Genomic DNA, 26056 nt, shown 5'->3' on the forward strand with positions numbered 1-26056 from the left:
ATCACCTATTTCTGCTGTAGTAAAAATGGTTGAGATTTTTGTTGTGAAAGGTCCTGATGTGTGTGAGAGGTAAAGCTTCGAAAATATATCAGCCTCTCTTCATCAAGATTCAGGTTTGTCCTTTCTTTTGTTTGTCTCTTGGGGAGTGATGTTAGGAGATTCCTTTGTTGACAGCGGAAAGGGAGCAGGGTGTGGTTAAAAAACACCTGAACGGGAGGGGAACTGTGGTGGATAATCCAATGGGTAATGTCATTTTGAATTTTTTTCATTTAAATCTTCAGAAACGCCTAGAAGAATACCTGAACACGATGCTTGAGAAATCCTTCTACAGAAACTATCACGCAATGGTAATGTCAATCCCTGAGTTCTTCTCTCTCTGATGTCAGTCATAAAATCTTTGTGGGTAACTCAATGCTTCTGGTTTCTCTTCCTCCACCTTCTTCCTCTTTCTCTTCCTTGTAGTCTCCAAGGTCAATTAGAGAGATGCCATTCTCTTTAATTAATGATTTCCGTCTCTGGCGCACACAACTGTAGATCCCCCTTGGTCTCCCCATTGTCTATAAGATCTGAACAAGTTCATCCTCTAATTGCCTGTTAAATCTGCTGTGGGATTTCAAAATTGGTTTGTTAGACATATTGACAGTATGGTAGTTATTAGTGTAATGGTGAAAAAAACCCGAGAGTCCCTTGATCAATTCCTCAGAGGTTTCAAAGTTTAAAATTGTAGCCTTATTTTCTCTCACCCTTATTCTCTGTCATGGTCTTAATGATACAGAGTAGGCCATTTAAGACTGAGATGAGGAGAAATATCTTCACCCAGAGAATGGTGAGCTTGTGGAATTCTCTGCTACAAGAGTGCTTGAGGCTAAAGTGTTGAATGTTTTCAAGAAGGAGTTAGATATACATCTTAGAGTTAAAGGGATCAAAGGGAATGGGGAGGAAGTGGGAACAGGGGGTACTGAGTTGGATGATCAGCCTGTTCCTGTCCCTATTTTCTCTGTTTCTATCTTTCTATGTTTCATTCTTACCTCATTCTTACCCTCTCTCTCTCCATCCCCTCTATGCCCCACCTGTTTCTCTCTCTTATCCCCACCCACCACACTCCCGCCAATGCCCCCTTTCTGGAAGAAGGATTCCCCACTTTAATCACTGTCTTAAAAGGGAAACCCCCTTTATGCAAAAGCTGGAGAGACAAAGGGGGATGAAATGATTAGAATGGTCCTGCTCCAATTTCTAAGTTTTTACCTTAAAGGATATTTCGTCTTGGTAATAAGGCCATAGAGATCTTTAGCACAGAAAGAGGCTCTGTGGCCTATGAAATCTGTGTTGGTCAAAAACAGCCACTTATCCATTCTAATGCCAATTTCTCACATCCTTATCTGACTTGGCATCACGAGGGTATATCTAAATCTTCTGTAATGTTATGAGGGTTTCTGCATCTCCCAACCTTACACATAGTGAGTTCCAGGTTCACACTATCCCCTGGGTGAAAAAGTTCCTCTCTTCCCTCTAAACCTCCTATTCTTTATCTCAAATGTGTGCCCCTTGTTCATTTATCTCTCTTGTCGACCCTGCCTATGCCTGTCAAAATTTTATACATCTTAAACGTGTCCCTTCTCAATCTCTTCTAAGGAAAACAACCCCAACCTGTCCAATCTCTCTTCATAACTGAAACTGTCTAGCTGGGGCAATGTCCTGGTAAATCTCCTCTGCACCCTCTCCATTTCCCCGTCATCACCTGTGCTTGCTGACCATCACTGAATCCCAGTCAACCTATCTCTATAATCTACACTACGTCGCTATCTCTCTAACCTCTTCTGCCACCAACACTCCTCCCTATCTCTGTAATCTCCTCCAATTCCAGTCTCTTGAGCATCCTCAGATTTCCATCACTTCATCACTATGGGTAAGCCTTCAGTTGCCTGGGTCCGAGCTTAGTAACTCCTTCCTAAATGCTTCTGCCTCACTCGCTCACTTTCTGGTTCGTGATTGAATTAGTAACAGCCACCCCTAAGGTTATGGATTCTAATCCAGGCCAGAGGACAAAAGTCAAGGCTGACACCCCAAGTGCCCACCCTGAGGGTGCTGCACTAATCCAGTACAGTTACAACATTGGCATCTACCTGACAATGTGTGGTAGAGTACTCCCAATTTACATGGATGAGCGCAGCTCCAATAACACACAAGAAGATTGACACCATCCAGGACAAAGCAACCCACTTGTTGGAACTTCATTCACAAACATCCACCACCAAAGCACAATAGAAGCAGTGTATACTATCTGTAACTTGAACTGCAGAAATTCACCTTAGATCCTTAGCATCTTCTGAGCCCGTGACCACTACCATCTAGAAGGACAGGGGCAGCAGATACACGGGAACACCATCACTTCAAGTTCCCCTCTATGCTACTCAGCATCCTGAGTTGGAAATAAATCATTGTTCCTTCGCCGTACTGAGTCAAAATCATAGATCATGGAAACAGTGTGGAAACAGACCCTTTGACCCAGCAAGTCCACACCAATCCTCAGAGCATCCCGCCCAGACCCCATTCCCTGTAACCCACCTAATCTATGCATCTCTGAACACTACGGGCAATTTAACATGGTCAATCCACCTATCCTGCACATCTTTGGGCTGTGGGAGGAAACCGGAGCACCCGGAGGAAACCCACGCAGACACGGGGAGAATGTGCAAACACCACACAGACAGTTACCCGAGGGTCGAATGAAACCTGGGTTCCTGATGCTGTAAGGCTGCAGTGCTAACCACTGAGCCACCACACCTGGAATCCCCTCCCTCAGGGCATTATGGATCAACTTACAGCATGTGGACTGCAGCGGTTTAAGAAGGCAGCTTACCATCGTCTTCTCGGGCAAATAAGGATGCTCAATAAAACAAAATTGGCCCAGACAGTGATGCCGAGTGAATTAAAAAAAAGCCAAGGCTCAGTCAATGTCCTGTGATCACTCTAAAAGCTTCCAGGGTCAAAAATTGGTAAAAGAGGAGATGTTTGTTGTTGGGATGAAGCCTCACTGCTACTAACCATGTTACACGAGCTCTATTGTAGATTTGCTGCCACCCTCCTGTGTCCTGCTAAAGATCTATTAGGCCTGCTTTTGACCTTGTCATGAGAAAAGGCTCTTGCAGGATAGTGACAATGTATAAATGACTTTTGTTACTGAAACTGGGGGAGACCTCAATATCATCTATTACCTCCGAGATCCAGATCTCCGCATTTGCCCCGGGTGTGCATGTTGGAGAGGTGCTTCACATTGCTCATCAGTGCCTGATGCACCTTTCACATACAAAAGCATTCTCTCCCATGTCTCTTGGTTAAATTGGCAAATAAAAACAATGATTTTTTTTCTGAAGAAGCATCCAGACCCAAAATGTCAGCTTTTCTGCTCCTCTGATGCTGCTTGGCCTGCTGTGTTCATCCAGCTCTACACCTTGTTATCCATGATTTGGTCGCGGTTGTGATGCTGTTTGTGAGATATTGCTGTGTTGAGAAAACAACTTCACTGGCCGTAAGGCACTTTGCAGTGCCCTAAGGCTGTGAAAGTAGTTGTACAAAAGCCAACCTTTTTGGTTGGGGCATGCCCTGAAACCATATGGCAGTGGAGCCAGGGACCTCTGGATTATGCTAGGCCTGGAGCAGGGACTCCAAGTGTTGTCATGGCAACAACAGCCGCAGAGCTGGGTGCTTGGGGGAGGGGGGGTCGCTAATGGTTGCGGCGTGAGTGGGGTCCAGCACGAGACCTGTCATTGGAAGCTCATTGGCAAGGTCTGCTCAGTAACAAAGGGGTGGCACCTGAAGAGTGGTGACTCCAACAGTTGGCGGGGGTGGAGGGGTGGTACTGGCACTGGCCATGAAATGGTGGGGCAGGTGTCATTGGTCAGTTAAATTGGAACTCATCATGATTTATTGTTGTCACATAAGCCTTGAAGATACAGTGGAAAGTGTTTTGTTGTCACAATCCAGCGCAATTTTGAGGTACAATGAGGATAAAAAGAAGTTCATAGACAATAGACAATAGGTGCTGGAGTAGGCCATTCGGCCCTTTGAGCCAGCACCACCATTCATTATGATCATGGCTGATTATCCACAATCAGTATCCTGTTCCTGCCTTATCCCCATAACGCTTGATTCCACTATCTTTAAGAGCTCTATCTATCTCTTTCTTGAAAGTATCCAGAGAGTTGGCCTGTCCAGCAAGCATGGCTTCTGCAAGGTATCCAGATCCTCAAGGAGTGCCACTCCAGAACCAGCAATGATGACCTGGCAGGCGGCTGACCCAGGGAGACCCCACTTCAAGGGTCCAGGTTTTTGCCAGGACTCCTCGCCCGGATTCTGCCGCTGCTGGGAGTTCACACTTTGGGTGTTCTATCACTGGGGGCACTTCCAGAGCTGTCAGCAGTTCAGGTCCACTCCACCGATGCTGCAGCTACCACCACGCTAACACTGTTCCAACCTTGAAAATGAAGAAGAAAGAAAAGACAAAGCGTTGTAGAGCACATAGAGAAGACATTGGTTCAGAGCAGATGGGCTCCAGTGAGCCCGAATACTATCTACTGTGCCGTTGCCATATCATAGTTAATGATGGGAGCGGTAGAACAAAGATAGGTTCTCTTTCAGCTATATCATTTTATTCTTCAACCTTTGTTTTTTTTTGAAGAAGTTTGTGGTTTATTTGAATAGTCAGGAATTTATTTTGCCTTTGAGGCATTTGAAACAGGACTGATAGTGACTAACTCACATCTGCTCTGGAATTCGGTCCGCCTCCCCCTCTCTCCCTATTTATTCCAGTTCCCTCCCCCCATCCCCCTCTCTGATGAAGGGTCTAGGCCCGAAACGTCAGCTTTTGTGCTCCTGAGATGCTGCTTGGCCTGCTGTGTTCATCCAGCCTCACATTTTATTATCTTGGAATCTCCAGCATCTGCAGTTCCCATTATCTCTGCTCTGGAATTCAATCCTCGATGTTTGAATTTGACCTCTGCTTCAATTTGTTGTGGTTTAACAGGCTGTGTTTAATTCTAGATGGCCTTCCTGGATGTTAGTGAACTGTCCTTCATTCCAGATTTGGGTCCAAAAGGCCTGTAAGTGATTTGATTTTTGTTGAGCTGTCATAGTACACATATTTGCCCTCTCTCACGCATGCTCACTTGTATGCACAGACACGCACGTGCTTGCTGTCTCAAGCTTGCACTCTGAGAATTCTAATACCTACACTTGCACTTTCTGTCTGTCTCTCTCTGCTTTTGTTTCTGCCTTTCTTTCTGTATTGCCGTCTCTCTGTGCCTTGCTGTCACACTTGCGCTCTTGTTCTTGCTCTCTTGCGTGCTTGTTCTCTCTCTCACTCGTCACCCTCTCTAACTCATTTTGGTGATATTTGTGGGGAAACCCGAGAGCCACCTACTGGGACAGCGTTTAATTTCAACACTCTGTTAACAGGGAGGCGATGATTGTGAAGCGATCAGGGGGACACCGAATTCCTGGGCTAAACTGCTGTGGACGACATAAAGTCTGCTATCAATGGTCAAAGAGGTCAGTCCAGTTTGGAACCTTGTACATGTGGTAAAATAAAGACATCACAAATGTATGTATGAACCGACCTTTCGACCAGTGTTCTGCAGTCATTCCCTTTTACTTACTGTGTATGCTGTCCATGTACAAGAGCTGATAATGAAATAGCCACACATGGGGCTGTACAATACATGACAGGAGCCAGTCATTCCCTTTTGGATACTATGTGATGCTCACATTTCTGTAGTGCCTTTTAGGCTTAATAATAATTAATAATTGAAGGGAGATTATTTGTCAGTCAACGAAGGAAGCTCCAAGTGTCTACCAACCTTTTAAGTGAAAATGTGCTCCCCAATTTGACTCTTGAAAGGTCACCTTTAGGTACTACCCTAAGTCCTGGCCTCCAGACCATGAGAAGTAATTTTTCTGCATTGTCCCAGCCTGGTCCCTTAATATCTGAGAAATGTAATAAAAGTACCCATTAACCTTCTAAACACAGCCCCAATTGGATAACATTGCTCAGTGTGCTAATATGCTCTTGTTTTTTTTCTCAATTAGCATTTTTTTCACCATTTACTCCAACTGTAATTTGGTGTTGTATGAAAATATGAAAGTTTCAGAATGTATTGTAATTTTATTTACTCTCATTAAATTATGTTATATAACTGTTTGCAGCACAGAACTTGATTTTGCTGAAAGTAGAGATGCTTTTCTGCAACTTTTCTTTTTGCACTCTGACATGTGCAGTAATGCCACATTTAAAACAATTCTTATTGGAGGAGAGAGAGGGAGTCTGTTTGGTTGGCAAGTGTACTCATGGGATGAGACATTGCCTTGGGGAACTATGAACTCACCCAAGCAGCCGAGAAATTCAAATAAATGCACAAGGCTTGAATATATTAGGAACAAAAACAGAAGTTGCTGGAAATGCTCAGCAGGTCTGGCAGTGAAGAAAAATATCAGTTGTTAACGTTTCGGGTTCAGTGGCTTTTCTTCAGAACCTGTTCCTGATTTGGAGCATCTGCAGTTCTTTCAGTTTTTGCTTGAATATATTATTTTTTGTATATTGCAAGTCCCTATCTGTTTGATTTGGTTTATCTATTGTCATGTGATTTGTTACAAAATGCGGTGAAAAGCATTGTATAGTGTTGCTATTCTTTGGTGCCGTCTTAAAACATGGAAAAATAAACAAAAACGTAGAGTATAAAGGCAGAATAGTAAGGAATTTGAAGAAAGTGTTCAACATTGCAGTTCTTTGAAAGTGCTGAGCCATGGGCCTGGTCGCCAGGCAAGAGCTCTCTTCGCTATGCCACTGCCACTGGAATGAAAGTCACCACTGTTTGGTGCAGTCTCGCCTCCAATAATGTCGTCGTTAGACTTCGCCAGTGAAGGCACCACTGATGCCACCGGTTGCCACACCAGCCCAAACTCAATGCCACTGTCCCCACGAGTCTGCACGGGGCTCACTTGAGTCCACACTGGGCGCTCTCTCACAGCCACTGATGCTATTGCCGAGCTCTTCGAGAAGAGCTAAGTAATATAAAACAGAAATAAAATGAAAACGGGGAAAAGAAGGGAGAAAAAAGGGTTACACAAGGGAAGATCGGATGAAGTAGACGAGCTCCAGGTTCTTCTGCCATCTTACCAGATGTCATACCGAATATTGAATATATGATTGAACATAGATTCTCGCAAGTGTAACTAAGCCACATTACAGGCAAGACTGAATAATTTTAAACTGGTTGTTCATGTTAACTAATGTTGCACTTAGTATTGTTCAGTTAGTGCTGTTCAATTGCAGAATCGTACCTCACAGCAGATATTTTCATTTTGGGTTTTGAAAGCACAGGCTTGTGGTGCAAGGTTTGAACTCTGCCTGTTACAAGCAAACAGGGCTTGCAAAATACAAACCTCGCATTGCACCAGCATTAAAATTCACGCATAGAAATGCTCAAATCGATTGATTGCGATCTGGTATTTTTGCATGGTTCCAGACAACTGCGAGACAAAATCTTCACCAGTGTGTCTCTCTTTCGGCAACATTGCACAATATTATATTGTATCATTCTTATTCCCAAACTGTGAATAACAATTCCTCCCCACACACTCACTTGTGCCTTCTCTCTGCCTGAATAAATTACTTTTCATCTCATCTCAATATTTTGTGACTTCTAAATTAATCAGTAATTAAAATAGTTAGAAGAAATTGACTACTTTTATTTTTGTAAACTAATATTACCTTTTGAGACTTGGCATTCTTGCCATTCTATCCTGATGAGCTAGAGATGAACAGTCTTGACTTGCAGCGATACTCAAGTTCTGTGCCTTTGAATGACTATTATTAATTTGTCTGGAGTTAAATTGGCTTTAACTGACATATTCTCCATTGGTGTGGCTGAGGAGTAACTTGTTCTTTTTTCCAGGTGGATTGTCATTAAGGATTCCTTCCTTCTGTACATGAGGCCTTCGAATGGGGTCATCTCCTTCGTGCTCCTCTTTGATAAAGGGTTCAACGTTCAAGTTGGTAGCAAGGAAACAGGCACGAAATATGGAGTGATGATTGAAAATCTGTCCAGGTTCAACCTCTTGTCCTTTTGATCTGTTCCCCGGTTTCTCTGTTTATCTTTCTCGGAGGGGGATAGGGTCAGGAGGAGGCCATTCAGCCCCTGGCACCCGTGCTACCATTTGAAGAGGGTTCACCTTTCAGACAAGGCAGTGTGACTTTGCCTCAGAAGGTGGGGTGTTGAATCTTTTTTGTATTATTGTGATTGATTTTCCTGCTCACAGCTCCTTCCCTCCTCTAACTCCTTCCTGTGATGTAAGGCTTATATTCTGAGGAGATGATCAGCAGGTTAGACCTACAGCCAGTGGAGTTTAAAAGAATGGTTATGTTAGAACATATGAGATTCTGAGGAAAATTGACATGAAGTGGGGGTATTCTGAGAGGATGTTCCCCCCCCTCTTGAAATAGACTATAACTAGGGAGCCATAAACTGTTCCAGAAAGAGGCCATTCAGCCCATTATATCCGTGCCTGTCATTGAGCACCTATCTATTCTGGTCCCATTTGCCAGCTGTTGACCCACAGCCTTCTGGGCCTTGGCACTGCAAGTGCACGTCTAGATTCTTTTACAAGCCAGCTCTCCAAGTCCTTCTGCAGTCTCCCCACCACCTCGATAGTACCTGTCCCTGCACCTATCTTTGTGCCATTTGCAAACCCAGCAACAATGCCTTCAGTGATAATGGGAACTGCAAATGCTGGAGAATCCAAGATAACAAAGTGTGGAGCTGGATGAACACAGCAGGCCAAGCAGCATCTCAGGAGCACAAAAGCTGACGTTTCGGGCCTAGACCCTTTAAAGGGTCTAGGTCCGAAACGTCAGCTTTTGTGCTCCTGAGATGCTGCATGGCCTCTGTGTTCATCCATCTCCACACTTTGTTAACAATGCCTTCAGTTCTTTTGCCCAGAGCATTGCCCAATGTATAACGCGAATAATGTGGTCCCTAACACTGCCCTCTGTGAATCTCTACTCGTCACTGACTCTCATCCTCAAAAAGACCTCTTCGTCTCTGCCTTCTGCCAATCAGCTAATCCACTAGACCATGCCAGTGCCTTATTCTTAATACCATGGACTCTGGTCTTGTTTAGCAGCCCACTGTGTGGCACCTTGTCGGAGGTGGTCTTGAAATTTGAGTAGATCATATTCACTGGTTTTCCTTTTGTCTAACTTGTTTGTAACCTCAGATTAGTCAGACATGACGTCCGCTTGGTGAAGCTGTGCTGACTCAGCCCTTTATTACCATGCACTTCCAAATTCTCTGCAATCTCATCCTTTAATAATGGACTCTAAAATCTTAAAAATGTCTGGGGTCAGGTGAACCTGCCAATAACCTCCTGTGTTCTGCCTCCTTCCCTTCTCAAACAGGAGTATTACACTAGCTATTTTTCAGTCCTCTGGGAGCTTCCTTGACTTCAGTGATTCCTGAAAGATCATCACCAATTCCTGTACAGTTTCCTTAGCTATCTCCTTCATAACTCCATCTTATCTGTAGTGCATCTTATCCAGGTGATTTATCTGCCTTCAGACCTTTCATCTTCCCCAGCACCATCCCACCACTACACTCACCTCTGTCCCTTGACTGAGCTGAATTTCTGGTATGCCAATAGTATCTTCTGCTGTGAAGATTGATGCAATGTTCCTTTGCCGTTTCTTCGTTCACCATTGCTACTTCCTCCATTTTCATTTTTCAGTGGTTCACTGTCCACTTTTGCCTCCGTCCCACCTTTTACTTATCTTGAAAATCTCTTCTGATCATCTTTTCCGTTACTAGCTAGCTTACCCTCATTTTTCATCTTTTCCCCTTGTTACTTTTTTTTAGTTATTTCTTCTGGTTTTTAAAGGCTTCCCACCGACCTTCATCATATTGTACACTTTTTCTTTTGCTGCTGTGCTGTCTCTGATTTCTGTTGTCAGTTCTGGTTGCCTTATTCTCCCTTTTGGTATATTTCTGCTTCCTTGGGATGAATTTCTGCTGTGCCTCCCGAATTACCCCCAGAAACTCCTGCCGTTGCTGCTGCACCGTTTTCCCTGCTAGGCCATTCTTCCCTCTAATTCTGGCCAGCGCCTTCCTCATGGAGCCATAGAGATATACAGATCAGAAACAGGCCCTTCGGCCCAATTTGTCCATGCCAACCGGGCTTCCTGAACTGAACTAATCCCATTTGCCTGCGTTTAGCCCAGATTCCTCTAAACCTTTGCAGTCCATGTACCAAATGTCTTTTAAATGTTGTAATGGTACCTGCCATATGACTTCCTCTGGCAGCTCAATTATTTTACTCACCATGATGTCCTTGTAGCTACCTTTTTACTCAATTGTAATAACATTTCATCTGATTCCAGCTTCTCCCTCTCAAAACAGCTGGGTGCATTTTATCATATCTTATTATGGAACCCCTGAGGGGTTCCTTCACCTTGAGCTCATCATCAAATTCAGAACTGCCTGTTTCCTGGTGGGCTGTACTACAAGCTGCTCCAAAAAAAAACATCTTGTAGACATTCCATGGATTCTTTTTCTCGACCACTACTAATCTGATTTTCCGAGTCCATCTGCATATTGAAATCCCCCATGATTTTTTTAATAGTGCCTTTCTTATGTGCCTTTCAATCTCCTGATTTATTTTCTGCCCCACATCCTGATTACTGCTGGGAGGCCTGTACATAACTGCCATAAGTGTCTCTTTTTTTCCCTTTTGTGGTTCCTCAACACTAACCACATAGATTCTGTGCTTTCCAACCCTATTACACTTGTGCTATCGATTTGACTTTTACTTATTACAACAAGGCAATCCCACCACCAATGCCCATCTCCTTGTCCTTTTGATAGGATGCGAATCCTTGCATATTTTAGTTCCCAGCCCTGACCCCTTGCACCCATGTCTCTGTGCTGCTCACAACATCATATCCGCCAATTTCAACCTATGCTACAAGCTCATTTACCTTGTTTTATATGCTATACACATTTAAGTACAACACCCTCAGTCCTGCATTGACCATCTGATTTCTCATAGTTGTCTTGCTACCTGCTGTTCTTGTGAAGTTAGATTCTTGAGCCTTTTCATACTGTCTGCCCCATGACTTGTCTAGAAACTTTAACCTCTCCTGATCTCTCTTCCCTCTTCTAATTGTTTACAAAGTCCTTGTAACTTCAGTTTGTACCATCAATTTGTCTACCTTATTCTGAATGCTTCGTGCATTAAGATATAAAGCCTAAACTTTGTTCCATTATTGAGTTTTCCTTCTGTCCCATTAGAATGGCTCCCTCCTTCCCCAATACTCGTGCCAATGTTCCATGAGCCTGTTTCTCCCACACCGATCTTTGAGCCATGCATTCACCTGTTCAATCTTGTTGATCCTGTGCCAATTACCTCATGGCTCAGATAGTAATCCGGAGATTAATACCTCTTTGATCCTGCTTTTTAATTTAGCCTCCAGCTGCTCATATTCCCTCAGCAGAACTCTTTTCCTCGTCCTCTTTCTACCTATATTGTTGGTACCTATGTGGACCATGACAACTGAATCTTTCCCCTCCTATTCTAAGTTCCTCGACAGCTCAGATGAGACCCCCTGAACCTGGGTACCATGCAGGCAACAGAGTCTTCAGGACCCTTGATCCTGGCTACAGAGAGCACATTCCCCTGACAAAACTATCCCCATTGCAACTGCATTCCACCCCCTGGCACTGGATTCCTTTTCCGGTACCACTCGGAGTCACATCGTCCTGTATCTGAATTTGAGGTAGTTAAGCTGAGGGGTGTGACCATGTCCTGTAACACTGTGCCCAGGTAACTCTTTCCCCCTCCCTGATGTGTTGCGATATACAAAGCTCAGACTCCATCTCATCAACTGAGTTTCTCAAACAATTGACACCTACTACAGATGTGAATGCTATGAGTCCTAACTGGATACACCAGCATCTACATCATGCAGGTACTGCACATTGCTCTGCATCTTTAATTTGTTTATTCAATTCCTAATTTTTAAAAAATCTCCTACTGGTCTTTTGGTTTTTAATTTGTAAACAATTTCTCCTATTTGCCTTTAATTTGAATGCAATTTATAACTGTCAAATTAGCAGCTATTAACAACCAATGAACATATGGTTTTCACAGGATGTCTCTCTTTATTTTGTGCTGGTCACCTGATCCTGAACTTCAAATTGTGCTGTTTCTAAACAAAAACTTGCAAATTTTAAACCAAACAAAAAAGAAGCTCAAGTACCTCACTCCCTCTTCCCTGAATTCCCATGCTGCCTCCACTCTCCCCGAACCATGTACTCATGCGGCTGTGTCTCACTGTGGATGTGATCGCTGCTTCCTGAAGCAAAGGTTTCTGTCTAAACTCTCTTGTCTTTGAAGGTCCACAGATTGGAAATCACTTCTGCCGAAGTGACTGCTTCCACTGATTCTTGATTCCCCTGCTCGTAAATTGTTTTATCTTTTCAACTGAGCTCTGGGTTCTTTCTGAACCTTTAGTTCTGAGGTCAGAACTCGACAATTTGCCAAATGTGTTTATTCTGCCTGCTGTAGACTCAATGGAATAAATATTTTATCCATTAATACTCCGGGGCTTTTCCAGATACTCTACTCCAGTTCCAAGAAATCAATGTGACTGAAGTCATTTTGGAATAAAACTGAAATACATTTTGACTATTTTAAAAGAAATGCTTCACAGAAATGACTCTCCTCCATCTGCCTCTAAAACCCAGGTACAAATCCAGGGTGGCACAGTGGTTCAGTGGTAAGCACTGCAGCCTCACAGCACCAGGAATCCAGGTTTGATTCCAGCCTCGGGTAACTGTGTGGAGTTTGCACATTCTCCCCATGTCTGCGTGGGTTTCCTCCGGATGCTCCAGTTTCCTCCCACAGTCCAAAGATGTGCAGGCTAGGTGGATCGGCCATGCTACATTGCCCATAGTGTTCAGGGGTGTGTGGGTTATAGGGGGAGTGGATCTGGGTGGGATGCTCCAAGGGACGGTGTGGCCTTGGGCCGAAGGGCCTGTTTCCACACTGTAGGGAATCTAATCTAATCTTAAAGTATGTTAGATATGGTATGCTTTATGTCACAGTGTCATGAAGACATGCTTCTGGATATCGTTCCTGAATGGCCTGGCTCTAATTTTAAGTTCTCCCTTCTTATTATGGAGTTCCTATCCCCAGCCCAACAAGAAATAATTTTTCTCTATCAAGTGTAATCACCTGAAATCATTTTGAGTCCATTCAGGAACCATAATGGACACTGTACAATCTACAGTTTGTCTCATCTATTAATCAAGGATATAGTGGAGTATAAAGTAATAATTTTAGATTGAGTAGACTTCTCATGTAAATTAAGCACGTCTCCATTTTCTCAGTGAATGGCAGAGCAGACTTGATGGGCTGAATGACCTACATAAAGCTTTATTTTTAGTCGAACAACTAAAGAAAGCATTCAGGAAAATAACAGCCAAAAATGTGTTTGTCCTGCCCTGTCATGTCCGTTATTTACCAATTGCTGGATATGATTTGATTTATTATTGTCATACATACTGAGATACAGTGGAAAGTATTCTTTGGCCTACTCACAAGACAAATCTTGGGGCAGCATGGTGGCTCAGTGGTTAACATTGCTGCCTCACAGCACCAGGGACCTGGGTTCAATTCCACCCTTGGGCGACCGTCTGTGTGGAGTTTGTACATTCTTCCTGCGTCTGCGTGTTCCGGTTCCCTCCCACAGTCCAAAGATGTGCAGGCTAGGTAGATTGGCCATGCTAAATTGCCCGTAGCGTTCAGGGATGTGTAGCTTAGGTAGGTTATAAGGGGATGGGTAGCTCCAAGGGTCAGTGTGGACTTGTTGGGCTGAATGGCCTGTTTCCACACCGTAGAGATTCTATGTAATGTGTACAATCATACTTTGCGTAAATACATTAAAAGAACAGAATTTGGAATATAGCATTGAAGGTGCAGAGAAAAATCAACTCTAATAAATGAGAAGTTGGTTCATAAGTCTGATAAAACTTTCAAACTTTGGTGCCTCTGCCTGGTTGAAGAGGATGGAAGAGAGTAAAACCAGGGTGGGAAGTGTCTTTGGTTATGTTGGCTGCTTTCTTTAGGCAGTGGGAAGTGTAGATGGAAACAGTGGGAGGAAGGCAGGTTTTCATGATGGACTGAGCTGTATTCCTGACTGTGTAGTTTCTTGTGATCTTGGGCAGAGCAGTTTCTGTACCACACTGTGATGCATTTGGATAGGATGCTTTTTATGGTGCAACTATAAAAATAGGTAAGAGCCCTTGTGGACATGCCTAATTTCCTTAGCCATCTGAGGAGGTGGAGGTGTTGAATGTGCTTTCTTGCTTGTAGCCTTGCCATGGTTGAACCAGGATAGATTGCTGGTGATATTTACTCCTAGGAACTTGATGCTCTCGACCACCCCCACCTTGGCACCATTGATACAGACAGGGGCATGTCTGCCACTCTGCTTCTTGAAGTTGATGACCAGCTCCTTCATTTTGCTGACCATTATACCATGCCACCGTAAGCTATCCATCTCCTCCCTGTACTCTGTCTCATCGTTATTTGAGATCTGATCCACTACAGTGGTGCCATGAGCAAATTTGCTCTGTATGTTTGAGACTATTACTTTGACTGAAGGGTAAGAAATAGGAGCAGCATGTGGCCTCCTGGGCCTGTTCTATCACTCAGTATAATTGTGGCTAATCTTAAGCTTCACTGCCCTGTTTCCCTTCTGCTGCGCTGTTTACCTTGATTCTCTGGGAGACCAAAATCTGTTAATCCTGACCTTACACATATTCAACTATGAAGCCTCCGCAACCTTCTGAGACAGAGGGTTCCACAGGCTCGCCACCCTCCCAAGTGAAGGCATATCTCCTCCCCTCAGTCCAAATCAGCCAACCTCTTCTCTTAAAATGCGACACTCCCCACCGATGTTCCAGATTCCCTAATCTCGGGGGTGAGAAGGGGGTGGCGCCTTCCCAATGTGGACCCTTCGGAATTGCTTCAGTCTGTCAAGATCATCTCTCATTCTGTTTTTGCTGTTGTGTAACCACTTGTTCTAGGAATCTATTGAGTGGATGGTGAGCCCAGTGATTTACAATGTGGGAGAAGGTGGTATGTCCTTACTTTCAGCAGAAGTGTCAGGAAAGGTGAATAGAAGGATGACAAACTGAGATTTGTGTGCAGCTTGCCTTTCGCCAAAACTCAGCAACACTTGGGAGAGCAGAGAAGTGTGGTTCTGCAGGTGGGGGTGGGTGGTGAAGTTGAGATCGAGATGAGATCAGCCTTGATCGTATCAAATGGCAGTGCCGCTGGATGGGCTGAATGGCTTCCTACTGCTAAAGTTCTTTTGTTCTTTACGGATTGGTTGGACCTGTTTCTGAGCTGTGCCTTCAAGTCATGAGGAAGTCACAATCTCACTCTAGAATGTAATCTCTGGCTAAAAGCTCCTTTACCTACTCACTGATAATGATCAGCCGAACAGCAACACCCTGGTTTGTTTTAATGCATTCTTTTTGTTTTCCCCACCCCCACAGGACTCTGATCATTAAATGCAGCAGCTATAGACAGGCATGTTGGTGGAAACAAGAGATAACTAATCTGGCTGAGAGATATGGCCAGGATTTCCTTACAGAGCACCGCTTTGACTCCTTTGTCCCAGCTCGACGTGACATCCAGGTTCGATGGTAACTATCAAACAGCCCCCTGGCTGCGCTCAGTTTCAGCTTTTATTTCCTTAAGCGTGAGTATATTGGAGTGGTAACAAGGGTGTGTAATATAAGGGTTAATGTAAATAACTCCTCATCATTATAGGGAGCTGATATGAAACCACATGACTGCAAGGAATCCTGGTAATGTTCTTTTGATAGTCAAAGTGTTACCATCAGTGAATCTTCCACTGTCAACATCCTGTGAGTTACCGTTGGGCAGAAACTGAAATGGACTGGGCATATAAATACTTTGGACACTCTAACAAATCAGAGATTTGGAATGCAGTGTTAAGAGGGATGCGGTCCTGTGAATGAGTGTAGGGAGTTAGGGAAGAAGCTGAAAAGCAGGACCTTGAGGGTAGTGTGAGTGAAAATGGGAACTGCAGATGCTGGAGAATCCAAGGTAACAAAATGTGCAGCTGGATGAACACAGCAGGCCAAACAGCATCTCAGGAGCACAAAAGCTGACGTTTCAGAGCTCTAATGAAGGGTCTAGGCCCGAAACGTCAGCTTATGTGCTCCTGAGATGCTGCTTGGCCTGCTGTGTTCATCTAGCTGCACATTTTGTTACCTTGAGGGTAGTAATCTCTGCGTTGCTACCAGAGCCGCATGCTAGTGAGGCAAGGAATAGAAATATAGAACTGATGAATGTGTGGCTAAAGAGCTGGTGTAGGGGGCAAGGTTCAAGGTTCTTCTATCATTGTGACTTCTTCTGGGGTAAGGGTGACCTGTACAAGAGGCACAGGTCGCACCTAAACGAGAGAGGAACCAATATCCTTGCAGGGACGTTTGTTAGTGCTTGGGAGGGTTTCAGCTAGGGTCGTGGGGTCTGAGAACCAGAGCAGCAGGTCAGCAAGCGGAGGGATTGAGGGAAAGGTAGACATTAGAACCAGTGAGTCAGAAAGGAAGAGACAGGTAGAGATAATGGTAATAATGGGCTGAAATGTGTTTATTTCAATGCCCGATGTTGTACCGAACATGACCTGGAATTAAACTGATCCCTTTTGCCTGCCCTTGGTCCATATCTCTTCACTCCTTCCATGTTCATGTGTTTATGTAAAAGTCCCTTAAACAACCCTATCGTATCTGCCTTCACAACCACCCTGGTAGCACATTCTAGACTCCTAACACTCTGTGTAAAAATAAAACTTACCCCTCACATCTCCTATGAACTCCCGCACCCTAAAGTCATGACCCTTAGCTTTAGACATTTCAACTCTGGGGGAAAAGATGCTGATCATCAGCCCTATCTGTGCACCTCCTAATTGTATAGACTTCTGTCCAGTCTCCCCTCGGCTTCTGCCACTCCAGAGAAAACTACCTGAGTTTTTCCAGTCTCTCCTAATAGCTTATACCCTCCAATCCAGGGATTATCCTCGTAAACCTCTTCTGCACCCCCTCCAAAGTCTCCACATCCTTTCTGTAATGCGGCAATCAGAATTAAACACAATCCTCTATATGTGGGTGAATCAAAGTCTTAAAGCTGCGACGTGGTCAATAGGTTATAGTCCAACAGGTTTATTTGAAAACAGAAGCTTTCGCAGCCTCACTCCTCCTCCAGGTGCTAGTGAGAGGTAGTATCAGACACAGTTTATAAGTAAAAGGTCAAAGGTTGACACCACTTATGAGGATGGTTTAAACAAGGCTAAGAAGCTGTTAAATCTTTAATCAATTAGAAGGTTTTAATTGGTTTAATATATTTATGTAAATCCCTGAATTATTTTCAAGTCACAGTCCTGAGAGAACTAAAGGTTTTATTGCTGTAAAGATGAGGTGACATTTTAGGTCAGACTACCTCTCTCACTAACACCTGAAGGAGTAACGGTCTGAAAGTTTGTGTTTTCAAATAAGCTTGTTGGACTATAACTTGGTGTCGTGTGATTTCTGACCCTGCCTGCCCCAGTCCAGTACCAGCACCACGACATCAAAGCAGCATGACAACCTGACTCTTGTACTCAATTTCCTGACCAAGAAAAGCAAGCAGGCCACACGCCTTCTTCACCACCCTGTCTACTTGCAAATCCACTTTCAGGGAGCTACGGACTTGAACCCCAAGATCCCTCTGTAGATTAATGCAGTTGAGGGTCCTGCCATTAATTATATCCTTTTCCCTAACATTTGACCTCCGAAAGCCCAGCACCTTAGTTTGATTTGGTGCCATGTTCAGTACAACATGGTGGGTCAAAGGTCTCGTTCCTATGCCGTACAGTTCAACCCACTTGTTTGGTACCACATCCACAAACATTCATTCTCTCCACCACTGATGTTCAGTAGCAGCAGGGAGTACTATCTACAAAATGCACTGCAGCAATTCACCACATCTTCTCCCAGATATGTGACCTCTTCTTTCTGGAATGAGAAAAGGCAGCAGATACATGGGAACACCACCTCCTGAAAGTTCCCTCCAAATATTTTGCCATCGTAACTTTGAAATATATTACCATTCCTTCAGTGTCATTGGGTCACAATCCTGGAACTCCCTCCCTAGTGACATTGTGGGACTGCCTGCAGCAGCGGTTCAAGAAGGAAGCTCATCACCACCTACTCGAGGGCCACTAGGGATGGACAATAAATGTTGGTCTAGCCAGGAACACCCATTTCCAAGAAACCAACATTTACTTTAGCTAATATATTATGAAATGGAGTACATTGTATATATTATTTACAATCTGTTTCAGTATTTCTTTAACTTCACAATAATTCTCTCTTCATCAACTTTTGGCAAGCCATCATCTGGTTTCTAAAATACTCCTAATCCTCAGACTTTGTTACTCTTTGTTGCAATATTGTAGGCAGCTTTCTTATAACCTAATGTTACTCTTAACTCCGGGAGTGAGCCATGAGTTTCAGCTTTTTGATGAATTGTACGTTTGTTGAACATTTTGAATTCATTCTTTTAATGTTTCTCACTGTTTACTTATATCAATACCCCTTAGTCTATTTACCAATCAATGTTTGTCAGTTACTTGCTTATACTCACTTATGTAATTAGCTTTTAGAGCATATCCCTTTCACATTTAACATTTCCCTGTAGATTTTGGATGACTACATCAATTATTAATCCTGTTTCAGTACTTGATTGAATTCATACTTAACTTAAGTGCTTGATTCCAGAAATAAAATAACTGTATCCTTAATTGGTTTCACAAAATATTGCTCCAGGAGAATGTTACAAAAATACCCTACAAACTGGAGTTGCTTCCTGTCTATCCTGTCCATGTCCTCATAATGTTATAGCATCATACAATTTAGTGCGGAGAGAGGCATTGAACCCATCAAGGTTGCATTGAAGTGTTCTGAAGAAGAGCCACTGGGTCTGGAACTTCAGCTGTGATTTTTCTCCATAGATGCTACGAGACCTGCTGAGTTTTTCCAGCAACTTGTGTTTATTTCTCAGCTGACTAACCTCGTTACAATCATTGCAGACAGTGAGGGGAGAGGAGCTGAAAGGGCAAGTGTTGCACGTTCTCTGATTGCATGCGAAGATCTCATCGAGTGGGATGTGATGGTTGGGGCGGATGGAAGTAAGCGGAAGAATGGACGAGGGTGTCAAGAGATGGAATAGCGTCTGGAGCGTTGATGGGGAGGGAGGGGTAAGATATGTTTGGTAGCATCCTGCTGGAGATGCAGAAATGGCGGCCCTTAAACACAGGTGAGTTCCTGGAGGACTGGAGAATTGCAAATGTTGTCTCCTTGTTGAAGAAGGGTTGCAGAGATAATCCAGGTAATTATTGACCGGTGAGCCTGACGTCAGTGGTAGGGAAGCTACTGGAGAAGATACTGAGGGATAGGATCTATTCCCGTTTGGAAGAAAATTGACTTATCAGTGATAGACAACACGGTTTTGAGCAGGGAAGGTCATGTATTACCAACTTAATAGAATACTTTGAGGACGTGACAAAGTTGATTGATGAGGGAAAGGCTGTAGATGTCATATACATGGACTTCAGTAAGACGTTTGATAAGGTTCCCCATGGCAGGCTGATGGAGAAAGTGAAGTCACATGGGGCCCAGGCTGTGTTAGCTAGATGGATAAAAACAGGCTCGGCAACTGGAGACAGAGAGTAGTAGTGGAAGGGGGTTTCTCAAATTGGAGACCTGTGAACAGTGGTGTCCCATAGGGATCTGTGCTGGGACCACTGTTGTTTGTGATATACGTAAATGATTTGGAGGAAGGTATAGATGGTCTGATTAGCAAGTTTGCAGATGACATGAAGATTGGTGGCATAGCAGATAGTGAAGGGGACTGTCAGAGATTACAGCAGAATATAGATAGACTGGAGAGTTGGGCAGATAAATGGCAGATGGAGTTCAATCCGGGCAAATGCGAGGTGATGCATTTTGGAAATCTAATTCACGAGCAAACTATACAGTAAATGGAAAAGTCCTGGGGAAAATTGACGTACAGAGAGATCTGGGTGATCAGATCCATTGTTCCTTGAAGGTGGCGACGCAGGTCAATAGAGTGGTCAAGAAGGCATATGGCATGCTTTCCTTCATTGTGCGGGGTATTGAGTACAAGAGTTGGCAGGTCATGTTGCAGTTGTATAAGACTTTGGTTTGGCCACATTTTGAGTACTGTGTACAGTTCTAGTCGCCACATTACCAAAAGGATGTGGATGCTTTGGAGAGGGTGCAGAGGAGGTTCACCAGGATGTGGCCTGGTATGGAGGGCGCTAGCTATGAAGAAAGGGTGAGTAGATTAGGATTATTTTCGTTGGAAAGATGGAGATTGAGGGGGGGACCTGATTGAGATCTACAAAATCATGAGAGGTATAGACAAGGTGGGTAGGAAGAAGCTTTTTCCCAGAGTGGGGGACTCAATTACTAGGGGTCGTGAGTTCAAAGTGAGAGGTGAAAGGTTTATGGCAGATATGCGTGGCAAGTTCTTTACACAGAGGCTGGTGGGTGCCTGGAATGTGTTGCCAGCGGAGGTGGTAGGCGCAGACACATTAGTGTCTCTTAAGATATATCTGAACAGGTACATGGATGGGCAGGGAGCAAATGGATACAGACTCTTAGAAAATAGATGACAGGTTTAGACAGAGGATCTCGAATAGGGCAGGCTTGGAGGGCCGAAGCGGAACCCTGTCAGTGTTTAGGGAGGGTTGGAAAAGGAGTGGGAAAAGGTTTGTAAATGGCTGAGGGCTCTGAGAAACATGGTGCTAGGAGGATATCCATACCTGAGGGAAGAGGAGGACATGTTCAGAGCACAGCATTCCATGCACCTCACCAAAACCCAGGTATGAAAGACACCCATGTGATATCTATAGCTACACCTTTTTATTTAGGGAGTGAGTTTAATGGAGAGATTATCCACAAAGTCATCATTGGATCAGCCAGGCGGAGGGGAGGGGAGGGGAATGGAATGGTCGGGGAATATTAGATAGGGATGGTTCAGGTCTCAAGCCAAGGAAGAAGTGAAGAACCTCCAGACAGGAACTTTCCCTGAAATGCTTTGACTGTGTTTACATCTTTCCTTGAATAAGGAAGTCAAAACTGTACATAGTACTCCAGATGTGGTCTCACTAAGGCCATGAACAGCTGCAGCAAAACATCTCAACCTTTATATTTGAATTCTTCTGCAATAAATGACAATTTTACATTTATCTCCCTAATCACTTGCTGCAGCTGCTGACTAATTTTACTTTTGATTCTTTCATGTACTGAGTACCCTAGATTGCTCTGCACTTCAGACTTCTGCAATCTGTCTCCATGTAAATGGCTTGCTGCTTCCTGTTCTTCCAGTCTAGGTGGAACAAGTTCATGTTTAGCCAAGTTTTTTGTCAGTTTTTTTTCCTATGCACTTGATCTGTCAATATCCCTTTCTAGCCTCTTTTATGCTGTCTTCAGAACTTACTTTCTTACCAGTAGATTGAGTCAGAAGGACGGTGTTTAAGCCTCCATCTCTGAACAGGCTGACTAAAATACCTACATTGGACCTTTGTTATTAATCATAATTAATTGTGTTCCCAAAACTGATCCCTGTGGCATTACACTTGTCATATCCTGCCAACCCAAAAATAATGCATCTCTGCCCACCGTGTAGTCTCTGGTAGTTAACCAATCCCCATTCTGTGCTAATATGTCACCCCCTGTGCTCTCAGCTTCAGTATTAACCTTTCATGTGATAGTCTGTTGGTTGCCTTCTGGAAATTCTAGCACAGCAGAGTTTTAATGTATTGGATTAATATCGGTCCAGGAGAGCGCTCCTTTCCTCCTTTTAAAATTGTGCTGGCTTTTCAGAGATGGTCACCCACATCACTGCGGCACTCCCTCAGGACTAGCAATCTCAGCCTGAATTGTAGCTCCATGGATCCACAGTGCGATTTGAACCCATAATGTTCTGTCGGAGGGGTTAGGTTACCAGCCAGGGATCTGGAGATGATGCTGGGGAATTCTCAATCATGTTCAGAGCTGCTATTGATGGATGAAGCTGGTATATCTTAATCCTCCATCAGCACAGAATCAGATGGGGATTAAAATTCCAGCAGGACTGATCAGGGTAAAGACAGGAAGGATTTTCCTGATGACTGGGAAGTCCAGATGCAAGGGCTCACAGTCTAAGAATACAGGACAAGTCATTTGGAACTGAGATGAGGAGAAATGTCTTCACCCAGAGAGGTGAGCCTGTGGAATTCTCTGTCACAAAGTGATGGAGGCCAAAACATTGGATGTTTTCAAGAGGGAGTTAGCTATTATTCTTAGGGTTAAAGGGATCAAAGAGTATGAAGAGAAAGTGGGCAGAGGGGACTGAGTTGGAATATGAGTCACAATCATTTCGAATGATGGAGGAGGTTTCAAGGGGCCCACTCCTATTTTCTGTGCTTCTATGAAGGGGGACAAGACTAAAAGGGCTGAACGGCCCACCCATGCTCCTGTTTGCATGTTTTTTGCAGGTTTGTGAATGGCAGCGAATACTTCTCTGCTGTAGCTGATGCTTTGGAGCAAGCCAAGGAAGATATTTTCATTGCAGATTGGTGGTGAGTTAGGTTTTTCTTTGTGTGTCATTTTCAAACATTAGAATTATCCAGATCCGGTGGAGGTGATTTGGCCCATTGTGTCTGGGCCACCTCTTCAAACAAGCTCTCCATCGAGTGCCAACACCCCATGCTGTTCTTTCCCTCTGCCCCCATACTTGAATTTCTCACATTATCCAACAATTTCTTGGACTTTCTCCTTTAGAAAATTCCAGATCACCACAAATCCCTGCAGGGAAAAAAAAACAAATAATTCTCCTCATCTTGCCATTGGCTTCATTTCCTAATTGTCTTCAGTCTGTGACCTGTTGATCCTTTTACAACGGGAACACTTTGTCTATTCACTCCGTCTTAGGCCCCTTGCGGTTTTGAACAAATCTGCTCACCACTTGTCCCGGGAGAGTGTTACCAATATCTCTACATCACTGACATTCCTCGTCCTCACACCATTCTCTGAAATTTGTTGCATGTCCTTTTCTGATGCTTCCTGCACTGCAAGGTCTGCAGGAGAAAGTCAAAAATGGAGATTTCAGCTTATTTTTGATTCCAGCTATCTTTATTTATTCATGGGATATGGACATCACTGGCTGTTGCTGGTCAATGCTGATGTAGGCAATCCCTAATTATCTGGAAAGCAGTTAAAAGTCAACTGCTCTCTGATGAAGGGTCTAGGCCCAAAACGTCAGCTTTTGTGCTCCTGAGATGCTGCTTGGCCTGCTGTGTTCATCCAGCTCTACACTTGTTATCTAAAAGTCAACTATGTTGACTTAGGTCTGCACTGACATGTAGGCCAGACTGGGTAAAGGCAGCAGTTTTCCTTTACTAAAGGAAGTGACTTGGGTGGGCCATTGTTAGACTCTTAACTCAAGGTCTTTATTAAATTCAAATGCCACCATCTACCTTGGTGCAATTAGAACCCAGGTCCTAGGACACGACCTGTGTTTCTGAGGTAGTCTAGTGATAATACAACTTGTCAATACAGCTCCCCCTGCTGTAAGTGGGAGGTGATGGTCTAATGGTATTCTTGTTGGACTGTTAATCCACAGACTCAGATAATGTTCTGGGTACCCAGGTTCAAATGCTGCCATGGCAGATGGTGGAATTTGAAATCAATAAGTATCTGGAATTAAGAATCTAATGATGACCATGAATATGTTGCCGATTGTCAGGAAAAACCCATCTGGTTCACTAATGTCCTTCAGGGAAGGAAGCTGCCATCCTTACCTGGTCTGGCCTACATATGACTCCAGACCCACAGCAACGTAGTTGACTCTTAACTGCCCTCTGGACGATTAGGGAATGCCAGTAAATGCTGGCTGGCCAGCGACGCCCTCATCCTATGAATGAATAAAGAAAAAGAAAGTCCGAATACAAATGACCATGCACCTTGTCCAGGGTTACCAGTTGTCCTTTTTTGAGTTGTGTGGTGCAGTAATTTTCTGGATGCTTGGCTGTCAAGGAATTTGATTAATGCTGACTCCATTGTTTCTCATTTGTAGGCTGAGTCCCGAAATCCACCTCAAGAGACCTGCCAGGAGCAACTACTGGAGACTGGACATGCTTCTGAAACGCAAGGCAGTGAGTCAGAGGCAGGGCTGGCAATTTTGCTGAATGCACAGGTTCAGAGAGATTTTCAGATTGCGGGCATCATCAAGTCCAGTGTTCATACATTGTTCCTAATTACCTGTGAACTGAGTGGCTTGTTAGAGCCATTTCAGAGGTCAGTTAAGAGTCAACCGTGTTGCAGCTCCAGCCCCACAGCATATATTGTTGGAATTTGTTGTTTGGCCATGTTTCCTTTGTCTTTCTCCTGTACCCTAAAGCTGAGGGCAACGCTAAGCATTATCATCATGTGTATTCTGGCTAAGGAATGGTCACTGACTCAGATACTGGCAACCTGCATCGGCTACCCACGCCAGTTTTTGGAGAAGGTTCCCCCTTGTTTTATTTAAGCAAGTCCAACTATTTGAGAGATTACACCGTAATACAAACCTATATGTAAGTATAAGAAACAAACTCAGAATATTAAACTTCACCCTGATGAGAGAGTCCCTGCCAATGGGACTACAGGGAATCTTGAGTCTTATTAGTGGGCAGCACCCACTTATTTCACTGGCGGAGCCTGGGTAAGGTGGCAGGAGGTCAGAATGTCTGCTGGCCTAGGCCAATAGAGCCCTGTATGTTGTAGAGCTAACCCACAACAAAAAACAATGTTCAGCAGGTCTGACAGAATATGAGGAGACAGGGGAACTGGGTGTATGGTCCAGATCTCGATGACCTCCTATCTGAAGTTAGCAAGGTCATGGTATTTTAATGAGTTAGAGAAAGGGAGGGAGAAATAACAGACGCATGTGATAGGGGTAGAAGAAGAGATAAAGGTATGATAGCACAGTTCAAGAGGAAGTGACACTGGGACAAATGAAGAGCTATCCAATCAAAGGGTAGGGAGGGCAGATTTTCCACCCCAGTGGACATTAGTGAACCAAATGGGTCTAAAAAGTAACTGTTAATAGTTACTTAAATTAAAAGCAGAGCATAAAGATGTCTGGAATGAGCATGTTATACAGAAACAGAAAATAGGAGCAGGAAAAATGTAGGCGATGATCTAGCAGTATTATCTCTGGACTTTTAATCCAGAGACCCAGGTAATCTTCTGAGAACTGGGTTTGATCCCACCATGGCAGATGGTGGAATTTGAACTAAATAATAATCTGGAATTAAGAGTCTAATGATGACCTTGAAACCGTTGCTGATTGTCAGGAAAAATCCATCTAGTTCACTAATGTCCTTTAGGAAAGGAAACTGCCATCCTTACCTGGTCTGGCCGACATGTGACTCCAGACCCACAGCAATGTGGTTGACTCTTAACTGCCCTCTGGACAATTAGGGATGGGCAATAAATGCTGGTCCTGCCAGTGACGCCCACATCCCATGAATGAATAATTTTTTAAAAAGTTGGCATTTGACCCTTTGAGCCTGCTTTACCATTTAGTATGATCATGGCTGATCATCCAGCCCAGTGTCCTGTTTCCACTTTCTCCCCATACCCTTTATACCCTTTAGCCCTAGGAACTTTATTTAATTGCTCGAATGTCTTCAATATTTTAGCTTCAATGGCTTTCTTTTGCAGTGATTTCCAGCCTCGCCATTCTCTGGGCGAAGAACTTTCTGCTTATCTTGGATCTAAATGGCTTATTCTGTGCTCCCTCATTCCAGACTCCCCTTTTTTAACACTTACCCTGTCTAATCTTGAGATCCTCCCTTATTCTTCTGAACTTGCGTCCTCTTATG

The 26056-nt window shown here is 43.9% G+C and overlaps 1 protein-coding gene across 4 annotated transcripts in view; it reads left to right on the plus strand.

Moving 5' to 3' along the window:
- Nucleotides 1–26056, plus strand: part of pld2 (phospholipase D2) — a 108220-nt gene that overhangs the window by 22058 nt on the left and 60106 nt on the right. For all 4 annotated transcript variants that reach the window (XR_007246761.2, XM_048524177.2, XM_048524178.2 and 1 more), the window contains exons 6-12: nt 282–347; nt 5041–5099; nt 5455–5547; nt 7950–8102; nt 15612–15761; nt 22685–22768; nt 24265–24343. Coding sequence is in view for 3 of the 4 variants with exons in the window: in XM_048524177.2 (XP_048380134.1) it covers nt 282–347; nt 5041–5099; nt 5455–5547; nt 7950–8102; nt 15612–15761; nt 22685–22768; nt 24265–24343 (684 nt within the window). In the remaining variant the exon portion in view is untranslated. The remainder of the gene's footprint in view (nt 1–281; nt 348–5040; nt 5100–5454; nt 5548–7949; nt 8103–15611; nt 15762–22684; nt 22769–24264; nt 24344–26056) is intronic.

The sequence above is a fragment of the Stegostoma tigrinum genome, chromosome 45 (assembly GCF_030684315.1).
Source record: "Stegostoma tigrinum isolate sSteTig4 chromosome 45, sSteTig4.hap1, whole genome shotgun sequence".
NCBI lineage: Eukaryota > Metazoa > Chordata > Chondrichthyes > Orectolobiformes > Stegostomatidae > Stegostoma > Stegostoma tigrinum.